Source organism: Mobula birostris, unplaced genomic scaffold (genome assembly GCF_030028105.1).
Source record: "Mobula birostris isolate sMobBir1 unplaced genomic scaffold, sMobBir1.hap1 scaffold_1216, whole genome shotgun sequence".
Classification (NCBI taxonomy): domain Eukaryota; kingdom Metazoa; phylum Chordata; class Chondrichthyes; order Myliobatiformes; family Myliobatidae; genus Mobula; species Mobula birostris.
Genome location: NW_027274257.1, coordinates 38,151 through 55,204, shown reverse-complemented (window position 1 = coordinate 55,204; position 17,054 = coordinate 38,151). Strand labels below are relative to the sequence as shown.

Below are 17,054 nucleotides of genomic sequence, written 5' to 3'. Positions count from 1 at the left end.
AAAAGTCTCTTCACTTAATCTGTGACACTTGTCATCTTGTACACCTCTGTCAAGTCACCTCTCAGCCTCCTTCACTCCAAAGAGAAAAGCCCTCGCTCGCTCAACCTATCCTCATAAAACATTTAAAATAATAAATGCTTTTAAATGTTGTTCATGTACCTGCCTCAAACATGACCTCTGGCAGCTTGTTCCATATACCGTCCACACTCTGTGTGAAGAAGTTACCCCTCAGGCCTCTTCGCCTCGCACCCAAAACCCAAAAGGTTTTGATTCCCTTACATGGGTAAAAGAGTGTGGACCCTATCAATACTCCTGGTGATTTTATACACTACTACAACTTCCTTTGCTCCAAGGCACAAGACCAAAGAGAAAGGAGCAGAATTAGGCCAATTGACCCATCAAGTCATAACTGATCCTTTATCCCTCTCTCCCCCATTCTGCCTTCTCCCCATAACCTTTGATGCCCTGACTTATGAAGAATCTATTAACCTCTGCTTTAAGTATACTCCACGGCCATCTGTGTCAATAAATTCCAAAGTTTCACCACCCTCTGGCCAAAGAAATTCCTCCTCATCTCTGTTCTAAATGGACATCACCTCCACATGCATGCTGTCTAGCCCTTTTAATATTCGATAGGTTTCAATGAGATCTCCCTCTCATTCTTCTAAATACCAGTGAGTACAGAGTGAGGAGCCATCAAACACTCCTCATACATTAACCCTTTCATTCCTGGATCATGCTTGTGAATCTCTGTAATGTTAGCATATCCCTTCTTGAATAAGGGGCCCCAAACTACTCAATACTCTTAAAGCGTAGTCTGGCCAGTGCCTTATAAAGCCTCAGCATTACATCCTTGTTTTTTTTACTATTCTAGAAATTAATGATAACAATGCACTTGCCTTCCTCACTACCAAATCAACCTGCAAGGTTCCCCAGTCCCTTTGCAGCTCTGATGTTTGAATTTTCTGCACATTCCATCTGCCACTTCTTTGCCCATTTTCTCAATCTACTTTACGTACTTAGTCATAGTCATACTTTATTGATCCCGGGGAAAATTGGTTTTTGTTACAGTTGCCCCATAAATAATACTTCTGCAGCCTCTCTGCTTTCTTAACACTACCTGCCCCTCCACCTACCTTCGTATTGTCCACAAACTTGGCCACAATGACATCAATTCCATTAACCGAATCATTGACATAGAACATGAAAAGAATTGGTCCCAATACCAACCCCTGTGGAACACCACTAGTCACTAGCAGCCAACCAGAAAAGGCTCCCTTTATTCCCATTCTCTATCCCCTCCCAATCAGCTAATCCATACTAGAATCTTTCCTGTGATACAATGGGCTTTTACCTTGTTAAGCAGCCTCATGTGATAGCTTCTGAAAATCCCAACTACACCACATCAGTCAATTCTCCTTTGTCTATCCTGCTCGTTATTTCCTCAAAAGAGTTCTAACAGATTTGTCAGGCAAGTTTTCCCTTGAAGAAACCTTGCTGACGTTGGTCTATTTTTATCATGTGCCTCCCCCAGTACCCCAAAACCTCATCCTTAATAATGGACTCCGATATCTTCCCAGCCACTGAAGTCAGTCCTTTCTTAATGAGTAGAGTGACATTTGAATAAGTTCCTCACCTGCTCTCAATTCCTAACCCTAACACTCGGCTCCGGAGTCTTGACAAATTCTAATGAATCATCTCTGCACTCTTCCACCTTAATGATGTCTGTCTTCAGGGCAGCACGTTCATGTGGGAGCAATCAGGGTTCAATCTGAACGTTCCGCTGTCTGTGAGCAATTTGTATGTTCACCCCATGACCGTGGGCTTTCCTCTGTGCTTCCATGTTCCTGCCAAGGATGCAGATTGGGGTTAGTGAGGTGTGGACATGCTCTGTTGGCTCCCCAGCACCTCCTCAGACCGTTGGTTGTTGATGCAAACAAGACATTTCACTGTATGTTTCGTTGTACATGTGACAAAACATCTCCCTTGAACAACCAAATGACCTGCTTGTGCCGCTAAGTGTGGGGTAATACTGACCTACAGGGATATTACTAGGACCAGAGACTGGACTGTTTTCCCGGGGGGAGGAAGGATGTGGGGTGGTCTTCTGACTGATCGATTTTCCACCTCTCTCCTCTTTCTTCCATCTGACCCATTTCACTCTTCTCTTTCTTCCTCTGTCTTCCCCCCCCCATCTCCGCCCTTCTCCTCTTACCCCACCCCCCCCTTGCGTCCCATATTCCAACCCTGTTCTCCCCCTCCCCTCCTCTCAGGAAGGTTCTGGATCAGCGTGATGAGGTGTACGAGAAGATTGCGCAGTACCTTCAGCTGAAGAATGTCATAGAGAGACTGCAGGTATCTACCTATGGGTACAGAGGCAGGAGCAACCCATGGACCCCTCCTCACAGGGTTGGGGCATTGCCCCTGGCATTACTGAGGGTCACGGTACTGAGAAAATATGGCCCTGTTACAGAAGCAGCAATCAGGGAGTGCCGCTGTGTGGGAGGGGCGGTGAGGGAGTGCCGCTGTGTGGGAGGGGCAGTGAGGAGGGAGTGCTGCTGTGTGGGAGGGGCAGTGAGGAGGGAGTGCCGTTCTGCGGGGGGGCGGTGAGGAGGGAGTGCCGCTGTGTGGGAGGGGCGGTGAGGAGGGAGCATCGTTCTGTGGGAGGGGTGGTGAGGAGGGAGTGCTGCTGTGTGGGAGGGGCGGTGAGGAGGGAGTGCCGCTGTGTGGGAGGGCGGTGAGGAGGGAGTGCCGCTGTGTGGGGGGGCAGTGAGGAGGGAGTGCTGCTGTGTGGGAGGGACGGTGAGGAGGGAGTGCCGCTGTGTGGGAGGGCGGTGAGGAGGGAGTGCCGCTGTGTGGGAGGGCGGTGAGGAGGGAGTGCTGCTGTGTGGGAGGGGCGGTGAGGAGGGAGTGCCGTTCTGTGGGGGGGCAGTGAGGAGGGAGTGCCGCTGTGTGGAAGGGGCGGTGAGGAGGGAGTGCGGCTGTGGGGGAGGGGCAGTGAGGAGGGAGTGCCGCTGTGTGGGAGGGAGTGCTGCTGTGTGGGAGGGGTGGTGAGGAGGAAGTGCCGCTGTGTGGGAGGGGCGGTGAGGAGGGAGTGCTGCTGTGTGGGAGGGACGGTGAGGAGGGAGTGCCGCTGTGCGGGAGGGGCGGTGAGGAGGGAGTGCCGCTGTGTGGGAGGGGCGGTGAGGAGGGAGTGCCGCTGTGTGGGAGGGGCAGTGAGGAGGGAGTGCCGCTGTGCGGGAGGGGCGGTGAGGAGGGAGTGCCGCTGTGGGAGGGGCGGTGAGGGAGTGCCGCTGTGTGGGAGGGGCGGTGAGGAGGGAGTGCTGCTATGTGGGAGGGGCGGTGAGGACAGAGCATCGTTCTGTGGGGGGGCAGTGAGGAGGGAGTGCCGCTGTGTGGGAGGGGCAGTGAGGAGGGAGTGCCGCTATGTGGGAGGGGCGGTGAGGAGGGAGCATCGTTCTGTGGGGGGGCAGTGAGGAGGGAGTGCCGCTGTGTGGGAGGGGCGGTGAGGAGGGAGTGCGGCTGTGTGGGAGGGGCAGTGAGGAGGGAGTGCCGCTGTGTGGGAGGGGCGGTGAGGAGGGAGTGCCGTTCTGTGGGAGGGGCGGTGAGGAGGGAGTGCCGCTGTGTGGGAGGGCGGTGAGGAGGGAGTGCCGCTGTGTGGGAGGGCGGTGAGGAGGGAGTGCTGCTGTGTGGGAGGGGCGGTGAGGAGGGAGTGCCGCTATGTGGGAGGGCGGTGAGGAGGGAGTGCTGCTGTGTGGGAGGGGCGGTGAGGGAGCATCGTTCTGTGGGAGGGGTGGTGAGGGGGGAGTGCTGTTCTGTGGGAGGGGTGATGTGGGGGAAGCTCCATGTTGTGGGAGGTACGGAGAGGAGGGAGTGATGATGCTCTGTGTCTCACCTCACATCAGGAGTCAGATGAGCAGCAGCTGAAGATGGAGGTGGACCTGGGCTGTAACTTCTATGTACAGGCGAAGGTGTGAGTAGAGAGGCGGAACTATGGCCTCCTTCCTGTTCTGTTCCCTCCTCCCCTCACCCTCCTGTTCACCAACACAGAGCAGCTCCCCATCCTCCAACACCCGACGTTCAAGAGCCCTCTGACCCTGTAGCCACTCCAGCCCATACACTCCACCCTGACTCCGACCATTTTCTCCCCTCCCCATCTCCGCAGCACCCTCCCTGAGGCACGTGTTGTGAGTGACCCTATTGTGGCTCTGAGCAGACATTCTCTCTTCCCACAGTCCTGATGCCTCGAAGATCTTCCTTCTGGTGGGTTACGGGTTCTATGTGGAGTTCACGTTGCCTGAAGCACTGCGCTTCATCGAGAGGAAATCACAGCAGTTGTCTGAGTGAGTGTCTGTGTCTGCCTGCCTCGTCTCCGGAGAACCGTCCTGCTCGGAGGTTTGGGACCCACTGTAGGATGACCAGAACCCACCTTGTCTGACCCCGGAGGGTGTGCCGTGCTCCCTTTCAACACACTCTTCCCAGAGGGAAGGACTTTTCAGTGTCCTGGATGAGTATAAGCGAGTAGGCTGTGGTATCACCTTTGTAATCCCCTCCCTCCCCTGCTCCCCTCCTTGTCTCTGCTACGCTCTTCCCTGTCTCTGTGCTCCCCTCCTTCCCGTACACCCCTCCCCATATCTGTAACACCCTTACGCCCCTCCCCGTCTCTGTGATTCCCTTCATTCCTCTACTCCCCTCCTCCTCTACACCCCTCCCTGTCTCAGTGACCTCCACCCTCCCATACAGCTTCTGTATGACCCCCTCCCTCTCCATCGCTGTGACCTCCCCCCTATGCTCTTCCCCGTCACTGTGACCAGTTTTCTCCCCGACACCCCTCCCCATCTGTGACCCCCTTCTTTCTCTACAGTCCTCCCTGTCTTCACTACCCCTTCTTTTCCCTACACGGCCCGCCCTCCTCTGGTCTCTGTGACTCCTCTCCCTCCTTTACACCTCTTCCCGTCTCTGCAACGCTGCCTCCCCCTACCCCCCTCCACTACACCCCTCCTTGTCTCTGTGTCCTCTGGTCCTCTCACCCTTCCCATCTTTGTAACTGCCTTCTGCTGTGCACCCTACCCATCTCTGTGGCCTCCTCTGGCTTCTGCACTTATCCCCATATTCCTCTCTCCATCCCCAAAGCACTCTTGTCTCTGATATCCTCGTGCCCATTGAGTGGAAAATTCCCGAGTCCAGTCCCAGGTGCACCCTCCCTTAGATACTGAGTCCAGGATAGATGCGGAGTGCCCAACACCGCAGCAAGCCCCTTTCACCTTTCATGTTACTGTCTATCCCTGAACCATCTTGGCCAGATCTCCCATACCAATATGGAACACAGGAGTATAGGCCCCTCTGCACATCATGTATACATAACTAATTAAAAACCAATTGAAACTAATCCCTTCTGCCTTCATAACGTCAATATTCATCCATTCCTTGCCTGTTAAATGCCTCTATCATATCTGCCTCCACCACAACATTCCAGTCACCCACCACAAAATTTACCCTGCACGTCTTTCAACTTACTCCCTTTACCTTAAATACACGCCCTGTCATCTTAGTCATTGTAAAAGGTACTGGCTTCTACACTATGTGTGCCTGTTGTGAAACCATAAGAGATAGGAGCAGAATTGGGCCATTTGTCCCGTTGCCTGCTCCACATTCCATCATGGCTGATTTATCATTCCTCAGCCCCCATTCTCCTGACTTCTCCCCGTAATCTTTGATGCCTTTACTGATAAGGAACATAACAATCTTTTCTTTAAATATACACAATGACTTGACCTACATTGCTGCTTGTGGCAGTGAATTCTACAATTCACCATTCTCTGGCTAAAAAAATTCTTCCACATCTCTGGTCTAAATGGAGGCTGTGTCTAGATTCCTTCTCTATCAGAAACATCCTGTCCACATCCACTCTTATGTTCAATAGGTTTCACACCCCCCACCCCTCCCCCGTTCTTCTCAACTCCAGTGAGTGCAGGCCTAGAGCCTTCAAACACTCCTCATACGTTAACCCTTATATTCCTGGGATTATTCTTGCGCACCTTCTCTGAACCTTTTCCAATGCCAGCACATCCTTTCTTAGATAGGGGCCCACAACTTGGAGAGCGGTCTGATCAATGCCTTATAAAGCCTCCTTACTTTTACATTCTAATCCTCTTGAAATGAATGGTAACATTACATTTGCCTTCCTCAGTACCATCTCAACCTGCAAGTTAACCTGCACAACGATCCACCAGCCTCCATGCCCAGCAGATAATTCTTGAAACTTCTGCCATCTTCAACGTGATCCCATGACCAAGCATGTCTTTCGCCCCCTCCTCCCTTCTGCTTTCCTCAGAGATTACTCCCTACGCGACTCCCTTGTCCATTCGTCCCTCCCTACTGATCTCCCTCCTGGCACTTATCCTTGCAAGCGGAACAAGTGCCACACCTGCCCCTACACCTCCTCAGGGCCCTAAATAGTCCTTCCAGGTGAGGTGACACTTCACCTGTGAGTCTGTTGGAGTCATATACTGTGTCCGATGCCCCCATTGTGGCCTCCTGTATATCGGCGAGACCCGATGTAGATTGGGAGACCACTTTGCCGAGCACCTACGCTCCATCTGTCAGAAAAAGCGGGATCCCAGTGGTCACCCATTTTAATTCCACTTCCCATTCCCATTCCGATACGTCTGTCCATGGCCTCCTCCGCTATCGAGGTGAGGCTGGACTTCGGTTGGAGGAACAATACCTTATATTCCGTTTGGGTAACCTCCAACCTGATGGCATGAACATCAATTTTTCAAACTTCGGTCATGCCCTCACTCACCATTTCCCATCCCCTTTTCCCCTGCTCATTTTATCTCCTTGCCTGTCCATCGCCTCCCTCTGGTGCTCCTCCCCCCCCCTTTCTTTCTTCCATGGCTTTCTGTCTCTTCCAGCAATTTACTTCCCAGCTCTTTACTTCACCCCTCCCCCTTCAGGTTTCACCTGTCACCTTGTGTTTCTCTCCCCCCTCCCCCACCTTTCAAATCTACTCCTCAGCTTTTTTCTCCAGTCCTGCTGAAGGATCAAAATGTCAACTGTACTCTTTTCATAGATGCTGCTTGGCCTGCTGAATTCCTCTAACATTCTGTGTGCGTTGCAAGGACTCTCAAGTGCTTTTGCACCTCTGATTTCTGAATTTAGTCTGAAAATAGTCTGTCTTATTCGTTTTACCAAAGTGCATGACCATATGCTTCCCGACACTGTCTGTCTTCATCCAAATCATTGACATATGATTAAGATGATGGCCCGCAACATTATATCTGCCAATCTCTAACTGTACGACAAGATCATCTACCTTATTCTGTATACTGTTTGAAAAGAAGTTGTCCCGAAACTGACCCCTATTCTGAGGCAGTGTCCTCCAAGCCACTGCTGTACTGCCATCATCCCTGCCAGTGTCTCCTTCCTATCAACTTTAGGCAGCTCCCCTCTCATGCCTCTGTAATTCCTTTTCTACACTGTAATACTGGTACATTTGACTTAAGCTTCTCCCTCTCAAACTGCAGGGTGAATTCGATCATGTTATGATCACTGTCTCCTAAGGGTTCCTTTACCTTAAGCTCCCTAATCAAATCGTGTTCAAACCATAACACTAAACCAGAATAGTTTATCCCCTAGTGGGATGGACCACAAGCTGCTCTATAAAGCCGTCTTGTAGGCATTCTACAAATAGCCACTCCTGAGATCCAGCACCAATCTGATTTTTCCCAATCTACCCTTTTGTATGCCTTTTCTATCTCCCATTGTAGTTTGTAGTGCACATCCTGGCTACTATTTGTAGGCCTATATATAACTCCCATCGGGGTCTTTTTACCCTTGCAATTTCTGAACTCTACCCACAAGGATTCTACATCTTCCAATCCTGTCATCTCTTTCTAATGATTCAATTGGAATTTTTAACATCAGAACTACACCACCTCCTCTGCCTACCTGCCTGTGCTTTCAATGCAATGTGTATCTTTGAATGTTAAGCTCCCAACTATGATCTCTTCAGCCACTACTCGGAGATGCCTGCAACATCACATCTGCCAATGTCTAACTGTGCTACAAGATCTATCTTATTCCATATACTGTGTGCATTCAAATATAACACCTTCTGTGCTGTATTCATCACCCGATTCAATTTTTTTCCTCATGTTACTGCCTTTTCATTTATTTTGTAATCTTTCCTTCCCTTTACTTTATCCTTAATTTTTCCAAACTGTTGAACTTGCTATTTAGTTTAAAAACAGATTTCAACTGATCCCACTAAATGTAAATTTGCCCATCATATTCCTCATAACTGCCCCACCTTCTGTCCTATTACTCCAGTTCCCACCCCCTGCCAAATTAGTTTATACCTTCAACAAATCAAGCAAACCTGCCTGCAAGAATATTGGGCCCCCTCGAGTTCGGGTGTAACACGTACTTTTTGTATAGGTCATACCTTCCCCAGAAGAGATCCCAATGATCCAGAAATCTGATAGCCTGCCCCTACACCAACTCCTCAGCCACATGTTTATCTGCCCAGACATATTACTCTTGCACGTGGCACAGACAGCAGTCCAAAGGTCCTGCTTTTCAACTTTCTATCCAGGTCCCTAAATCCTCTCCATGACCTCATCCCTTTTCCTACCTATTTCATTGGTGCCAATATATACCATGTCTTCTGGCTGCTTTGGAATGCTGTGTAGCCCATCTGAGACATCCTTGACCTTGGCAGCCGGGAGGCAACGTATCATCTGGGTGTCTCTTTCACACCCACTGAATCTCCTGTCTGCTCCTCAGCTATGAAATCCCTTATCACTGTTGCCCTCCGCTTCTCCCTCTTATGCTTGTGACACGTGTCCTCTAATCCAGGCAGCATTCTGGTGAACTCATCTCACCCTCTCCAAAGCCCCCACACCCTTCCTGCAGCAGAGCCACCAGGACTGAACGCAGTGGCGTAGTTGTTGTTTATAAAGTTGCAACATAACTTCCTGACTCTTGAACTCAGTTCCTCCACTAATAAAGGCAAAGCATGTTGTATGCCTTCTTTACCACCCTCGAGACCTCCAGCAGTCCCGAGGGTCTGTGCTGACTAAGGTGCTACTTGAGCCCATTCCCATGTGCCTGCGATTGGCCTACAACCCTCTAAACCTTTCGTATCCAAGTCCTGTCCATGTGCCTTTTCGGTATGCTGATGCTCCTCGGGAGAGCTTCAGCTGGTTTGGCAGAGGGCTGGGAACCGCAGCCCCAGCTCAGTAAGGACAGGATAGAAGGGGCTGTACTGGACCTGGTGTTGGATAATGAGCCTGACCAGGCGACTGACCTTTCAGTTTCGGAACAGTAACCATAATCCTTAACTTTCAAGGTGGTTATAGATAAGGATGGGTATGGTCCTTGTGAGAGAATCTTAAATTGGAGTAGAGCGAATTACAGGGGCATTCGGCAGAAACTAAGAAGCGTTAATTGGGAACACCTTTTCTCTGGCAAGTCCACATCAGACATATGGAGGGTGTTTAAAGATCAATTGCACAGAGTACAGGAAAGGTATGCTCATGTTAGAAGGAAGGACAGGGATGGAATGATAGGAGAACCTTGGATGTCCAAAGTGGTGATGAATTTTGTCAAGAAGGAAAAGATGGTAAAGCTTTGGAAGTTAGGATGAAATGCACACGAGGAGTATGAAGAACCCGGAAAAGAACTAAAGAAGGCAATTAGGAAGCCAGGAGGGGCCATGAAAAGTCCTTGGCAAGTAGGATTAAGGTGAAACACAAGGCATTCTATACATACATCAAGAGCAAGAGGTTAACTAGGGAGAGGGTGAGACATTTGCTTGGATGCAGAGAATGTGAATGAGGTACTTTGCTTCAGTATTTACCAAGGAAAAGGATATTGAGGACAAGGAAATCAGTGCTGAGTGTATAAACACGTTAGGGTCTTTAGAGGTCAAGAAGGAGGAAGTTTTGGGCCTCCTAAAGAGTATTGAGATGGATAAGTCCCCAGGCCTGATGGGATTTACCATAGGTTATTGAAGGAGGCAAGAGACTACAGTGCTGGGCCCTTGACCCAAGTCCTCTCTAGACACAGGCGAGGTCCCGGAGGACTGGTGAGTGGCTAATGTTGTACCTCTATTTCAGAAAGGAACAAGAGAAAATCCTGGAAACTATAGACTGGTGAGTCTGAGATCAGTTGTAGAGAAAATCCTTAGGGCTAGATTATATGTGCATTTGGGAACCCATGGCCTAATTAGGGAGAGCCTGCAGGTTAGGTCATGCCTTACCAACCTGGTTGAGTTTTTTGACAAGATGACGAGAGATTGATGGGGGTAGGGCAGTGGATGCTGTCTACATGGATTTTAGTAAAGGTGTTTGACAAGGTCCATCATGGGAGGCTGATCCAGAAGGTTAAGATGCAGGGGATCTGCAGTGAATTGGCTGTTTTTCAGAACTGGCCTGCACTTCGAAGACAGTAGTGTTTGAGGGAACTTATTCGAGCTGGAGGTGTGACCGGGATCTGTGCTGGGACCTCTGCTGTTTGTGATGTTTACATATAATTGACCTGGATGAAAATGTAGATGGGTGGTCAGTCTGTGGATGAACCAAGGTTGGTGGTATTGTGGATAGTGTAGAAAACTGGCAAAGAATACAGCACGATACAGATCAGTTGGAGTTGTGGGCAGAGAAATACCAGATGGAGTTTAACCCAGATAAATGTGGGGTGTGGCACCTTGGTAGGGCAAATGCGAGGAAACTGTGCTGTTATGAGTAAGATCCTTGACAGTGTTACTGAACAGAGAGATCTTAGGATCCAAGTTCGTATCTCCTTGTAAGTGGCTACACAGGTCGATGAGGTGGTTAAGAAGGCCTCTTATTTGAGTTCAAAGGTCAGGAGGTTAGGTTGCAACTTTATAAACTCTGGTTTGGCCACATCTGGAGTATTGCGTACAGTCCTAGTTTCCCCACTATGGAGAGGGCTTACCAGGTTGCTGCCTGGTTTAGAGGACACGAGCTATTACGAGTGGCTGGATAAACTTGGGATGCCCTGGGGTGACAGCCGTCCGTGCCTCCGCCACCAGTTAGAGAGGAAGACAGGAATGTCCTGGGTTTTGGGGAGGGCGATCCCGCTGAGGAGACAGTGTAATTGACGTGATGCCTGGTTCTTGCATTGCAGGGTGGCGGAAAAGCTGAGTAAGGACTCAGCCAAGATCAAGGGCAACATACGCATGGTGCTGCAGGTGAGGGGCTCGGCACAGTGGTGGGGGGGGAGGTAGAGCAACAGGGGGGTTGTCGTGGGCCGGGAGAGTGTGGGGAGGGAACGACTTGTCTGGGAGGTAGGAATCAGAGGTGAAGAATGCGAGAAGTGAGTAATGGGAGGTGTCTGTTAGGGGTGGTATGTGGGTGGGAGGTCATGGGGTTTCATTGGTCCAAAAAGTTGAAGGGTGACAGTCCTGGGGATGCTGTATTTGGTTGATGGGGATGGGCATTGGTTTGTGGGTTTGGTCCCAGGGGTGGTGTGTTTGGTCAGTAGGTGTTGTCCCAGGGGTGGTGTGTTTGGTCTGTGGGGGTGGTCCTGGGGATGGTGTGTTTGGTCAGTTTGGGTGGTGTGTTTGGTCAGTGGGGGTGGTCTCGGGATGTTGTGTTTGGTCAGTGGGGGGGGGGGGGTTGTGTTTGGTCAGTGGGGGTGGTCCCGGGATGTTATGTTTGGTCAGTTTGGATGGTGTGTTTGGTCAGTGGGGGTGGTCCCGGGATGTTATGTTTGGTCAGTTTGGATGGTGTGTTTGGTCAGTGGGGGTGGTCCCAGGATGTTATGTTTGGTCAGTTTGGATGGTGTGTTTGGTCAGTGGGGGTGGTCCCGGGATGTTATGTTTGGTCAGTTTGGATGGTGTGTTTGGTCAGTGGGGGTGGTCCCGGGATGTTATGTTTGGTCAGTTTGGATGGTGTGTTTGGTCAGTGGGGGTGGTCCCGGGATGTTATGTTTGGTCAGTTTGGATGGTGTGTTTGGTCAGTGGATGTGGTCCCGGGATGTTATGTTTGGTCAGTTTGGATGGTGTGTTTGGTCAGTGGGGGTGGTCCCGGGATGTTATGTTTGGTCAGTTTGGATGGTGTGTTTGGTCAGTGGGGGTGGTCCCGGGATGTTATGTTTGGTCAGTTCGGATGGTGTGTTTGGTCGGTGTGATTTTGTGTGTTTTACTCTCCACTGACAGGATGGGTCTCTCTATCCACAGGCTCTTTGTGAACTCCAGGGAATCAAAGACCTGCCAGTGGAAGGCAGGAGTGAAATTTTGTGATGAGATGAGCTGAGGGATGGTGATCACAACTGGGCTGTCACATGTCCCAGTGCCAGGCAGTGCAAAGCTTTCACAGAGGAAGATGTGCATATCATTCGGAATATGTGTCTGGTTACATAACTGTCGTTACCACAAAGTGATCTTCCCTTCATCCTGAGCATGGTCTGCTCCTCACCAAGTTATGGACCTCATCCAATTCAACCAGTAGGAACGCAGGATAAAAGCTCGTTTATTTTCCTAAAATGGCAGATTTTTGGTGATCAGTATCGCACTTAGTTTGTGGAGAGATTTTGAAGAGCAAACTGCACAAAAACTGACCTTTCCTCTCATGAACATGTTAACAGTTTTTTTTTAATAACCCATGCCCCGGCATTGTTCGATAGGAGCTTTTCTCTGTGACCCCGGGTGTGTGCGAAGGGGCAATGTTGAGGGAGTTTCACTCTGTGTCTGACCCCGGGAGTGTGTGATGAGACAGTGTGGAAGGAGCTTCACTCTCTGACCCCGGGAGTGTGTGATGAGACGGTGTGGAAGGAGCTTCACTCTGTGTCTGACCCCGGGAGTGTGTGATGGGACGGTGTGGAGGGAGCTTCACTCTGTGTCTGACCCCGGGAGTGTGTGATGGGACGGTGTGGAGGGAGCTTCACTCTGTGTCTGACCCCGGGAGTGTGTGATGGGACGGTGTGGAGGGAGATTCACTCTGTGTCTGACCCCGGGAGTGTGTGATGGGACGGTGTGGAGGGAGCTTCACTCTGTGTCTGACCCCGGGAGTGTGTGATGGGACGGTGTGGAGGGAGTTTCACTCTGTGTCTGACCCCGGGACTGTGCGATGGGACGGTGCAGAGGGAGATTCACTCGGTGTCTGACCCCGGGAGTGTGTGATGGGACGGTGTGGAGGGAGATTCACTCTGTGTCTGACCCCGGGAGTGTGTGATGGGAAGGTGTGGAGGGAGCTTCACTCTGTGTCTGACCCCGGGAGTGTGCGATGGGAGACTAACTGATTTGTTTTTATTTCTGTGTCTGTAGTAGGGAAATATAAAATTATAATGACATTTATTTTTTGGCTTCTTTCACCTCTGTCCCCCTCCCCCACCCCCTTTTGTTTGTGTTCTCTCAGTTAGAAATAGTTTTATTAAAGTACTGGGAGCCATTGGGCACCACATCCTCAGAGCAGCACTCAGGCATAGTCATACTTTCAGAGGAGGGGCAGGCGGTCGGCTTGGCCAGGACCCTTGATAGACTGTGAATGGCCACCTTCTCCAGGCCAGGAGCATTTGACCCCCAAGTCCCTGATGTAAAGGGGGAAGACTGCCGTATAGAGGGGTCTCCTCTGAGGATCCCTTTGCTGCCAGGCACCACACTGTCCAGATGGCATTGGTGAGGGAATGGAGAGTGTTGGGACGCAGACCATACAAGTGTCAGCTCTGTATGACATGGAACAGCAATGGAGGCATTTCCAGAGGAAAATTTAAAGTGTGGGAACACCTTCCCAGAAGAGTTAGGGGACTTGGGCCATTGAATATTTCTGGCTGGTTCAGCCCTCTGGAAGTTATGTTCACCATGAACCCCATGACACATCAGGGCATTCACCTTGCCCTCTACTGTCTGCAGCCAGATCTCACCAACTGCAGTAATGGCACGGACAATGTTGGATGTGTGTCGGTGGAGGGGTAGGTATCGCCCTGCGTCTCTGACCAACCTTCCTCTGCTCTGAGCAGGAAATACTTACTCATTCTGAAAACTGCCATGTAAAAATTTTCTGCGCTACTTTAAATGTTTTTGTAAAACATCAGACAGAACTCACAAGACAAGTAAACAATGTCAGGCGGTCAAGCACAATGGCAAAAGTAAAATGTTTTGTCTAGCAGGCTGGCAGTTTATTAGCAATGAGCTACCAACGTCCGTTCTGTGTTTATTGTTAAAATTGTAACAGTGCTGACAATGTGAAAATGTTGATTCAGTAAAATCTTTCAAAGTAAGGGTTGTGGTATGTTCATTATTTATGGGTTATGTTCATGAACACATAATTACAGGGTATTTCACAATTATATTAACCTTTTAAAAAATTCCATCTGCACAGCAGCAGAAGCTCAGTGCAGGGGAGCATTTCAGTTACTGTGGGGTGGTGCAGCTTAGAGGGAAGAATGCCCCTGACCCACCTTATACCCACGGCTGTGACATGTCTCAGTCTGGCAGCCCAAAATCTGAGGGGTCAGCAGGGCTTCACCCATTTCTGCCTTCACTTCCAAATCCAATCAGATTGGCTGGTGTGGAGGTCATGGAGCAATAAGTTATATTTATAATCAACTCCTATACAGACCCTCCTCGTCTCTGTCAGCTCCTCCCCAATTCTCACACCTCCTCTGGCTCCTCCCCATCTGTCCCAATAATGATATTATTGGGGGAAGGGGAGTATGACCTGGTAGTGGAAAGCCACAACAGTCAGGTCTTTGGCTCAGAAGAGATGGGAGGAACAGCTGATCTGTAGCGATAGGATAAGGGAACAGAAAGGAGGTTCTCTGGACGAGATGATATTCCTGGATGGTATTTCCAACGGGATCCTATCAGCAAACACACCTTTCCTTCCCCTTCCCACTCCCACAGGGATTGCTTCCTACACAACTCCCTTGTCCATTCGTCCCTCCCCACTGATCTCCCTCCTGGCACTTATCCTTGCAAGTGGAACAAAGGTTACACCTGCCCCTACACCTCCTCTCTCACTAGCACTCAGGATCCCAAACGGTCCTTCTAATGAGGTGACACTTTATCTGTGGGTCATCCACTGTATCTGGTGTGGCCTCCTGTGTATCAGTGAGATTGGGAAACTACTTGGCTGATCACTGATGCTCCATCCACCAGAAAAGGCAGGATCTCCCAGTGGCCACCCATTTTAATTCCACTTACCATTCCCATTCCAACATGTCAATCCATGGCCTCCTCTGTTGCTGTGATGAGGCCACACTCAGGTTAAAGGAGCAATACCTTATATGCATTCCATCTGGGTAGCCTCCAATCTGATGGCATGAACATTGATTTCTTGAACTCCCAGTAAAGGCACCCCCACACACACATACACCATTCTCCATTCCCATTTCCCTCTCTCACCTCATCTCCCTACCTGCCCATCACCTCCCTATGGTGCTCCTCCCCTCTTTCCTTCTTCCATTGCTCTGTCCTCTACTGTCAGGTTTCCCCTTCTCCAACCCTTTATCTCTTTCACTAATTGACTTCCCAGCTCTTTACTTCACTCCCTCCTCTCTTCCCGGTTTCAGCTATCATCTGGTATTTCTTTCTCCCCTTCCCCACCTTCTTACTCTGATTTCTCATCTTTTTTTCCCTCCAGTCCTGCTGAAAGGCCTCAGCCTAAAACATCGACTGTTTACTCTTTTCTATAGATGCTGCTTGGCCTGCTGAGTTCCTCCAGCATTTTATGTGTGTGTGTTGCTTGGATTTCCAAGGGGGACTCATATCCCAGTGGGAAGGTTTGCTGGTGCTGCAAAGGGGGAGTTTAATGTAGAGTTGAAGGAGGATGGGAACCAGAGTGCCAGAGCAGATAGTGCCAGTGGTTGTGGAGACATGTTGTTAAGCCTACATGTAAAGACAGGAATCAGAAAGTTGAGTATGGTGGGACTAATATTCTGAGTGGTGTATATTTTGCTGCAAGAGTATTGACAGAAAGGCAGATGAGCTCAGGGCATGGAAAGGAACTAGATGGGATGTGTTCAGGAAAGTTTCCTTCATCAAGGTTTCAAAGGTACATTTAATGTCAGAGAAATGTATACAATATACATCCTGAAATTCTTTTTCTTTGCAACAATCCACAACAACCTGGAGTGCCTGAAAGAATGAATGACATTTAAATGTTAGAACCACAAAGCCCCCGAGCTCATCCCACTAGCAGCAGCAAAGCAATGATCCCCCTCCCCACCAGCAAAAGAAAAGCATCGACGCCCCCCCCCACCGAGCACTCAAGCGTGCAGCAAAAACACAGACTTGCAGTACCCCAAAGACTACCCACTCACCCAGTATTCGACATACCACAGGCTCTCTCTCTCCCTAATCAGGTAAAAAGAGGTGTCCCCGTTTCACAGCGAGGGGGAGGCACAACAAAACAACTCGCTGATTTATGGTGTTAAAAGTCTGTTACGTCACTTCTTCCGAGCTCTGTGCCCAAAGAACACGGGTCTCTGGGCACACAGCCAGCTCGCTGCTTTCAATCTTCTGTCTCCCACAACGCACCAGTTTCCTGCAGCGGCACCAACCTGGAATCCGCCCACCTCTAGAGTCACGAAATCCCGGAACCCTGATACTAGCGCCGCTAGTATTCTAGGCCACGTCCTCGGTATATCAAATAGCAGCCAGTCGTGAGACCCCGAGAATGGGTCCCATTCCTGCAAAGAACAGAAGTCAGAGTGTAACTCCATGTCAGGGTCTTCAAAAGAACCCTGAAAGGAAAAAAATAGAGATATTAAGGATAGAAACAGATCTGTTTCCAAAGGTACTGTATAGAAAGGACCCAACTAGAGAGGGTACAATAGACAATCTCTTATTAGGGAATGAGACAGGGCAGGTGACAGAAGTTTGAGTAGGGAAACACTTCGTATCTAGTGATCATAATGCCATTAGTTTCAATATAATTGTGGAGAAAGATACGTCTGCTCCTCAGGTTGAGATTCTAAGTTGGAAAATGCCAATTTTGATGATATCAGAAAGAATATGACAAGTGTGGATTGGGACAGACTGATTTCTAGCAAAGATCTACTTGGTAAATGGGTGGCCTTCA

At 49.8% G+C, this 17,054-nt stretch overlaps 1 protein-coding gene across 1 annotated transcript in view; it reads left to right on the top strand.

Annotated features, from left to right (window-relative positions):
- uxt (ubiquitously-expressed, prefoldin-like chaperone) overlaps positions 1 to 14,250 on the top strand; it is a 16,134-nt gene extending 1,884 nt beyond the window's left edge. Inside the window, exons 2-6 of the mRNA XM_072250021.1 lie at positions 2,274 to 2,355; positions 3,906 to 3,973; positions 4,236 to 4,343; positions 11,158 to 11,221; positions 12,212 to 14,250. Coding sequence (XP_072106122.1) covers positions 2,274 to 2,355; positions 3,906 to 3,973; positions 4,236 to 4,343; positions 11,158 to 11,221; positions 12,212 to 12,274 — 385 coding nt within the window. The 3' untranslated portion in view covers positions 12,275 to 14,250. The remainder of the gene's footprint in view (positions 1 to 2,273; positions 2,356 to 3,905; positions 3,974 to 4,235; positions 4,344 to 11,157; positions 11,222 to 12,211) is intronic.
- Positions 14,251 to 17,054: the final 2,804 nt, after the last annotated feature.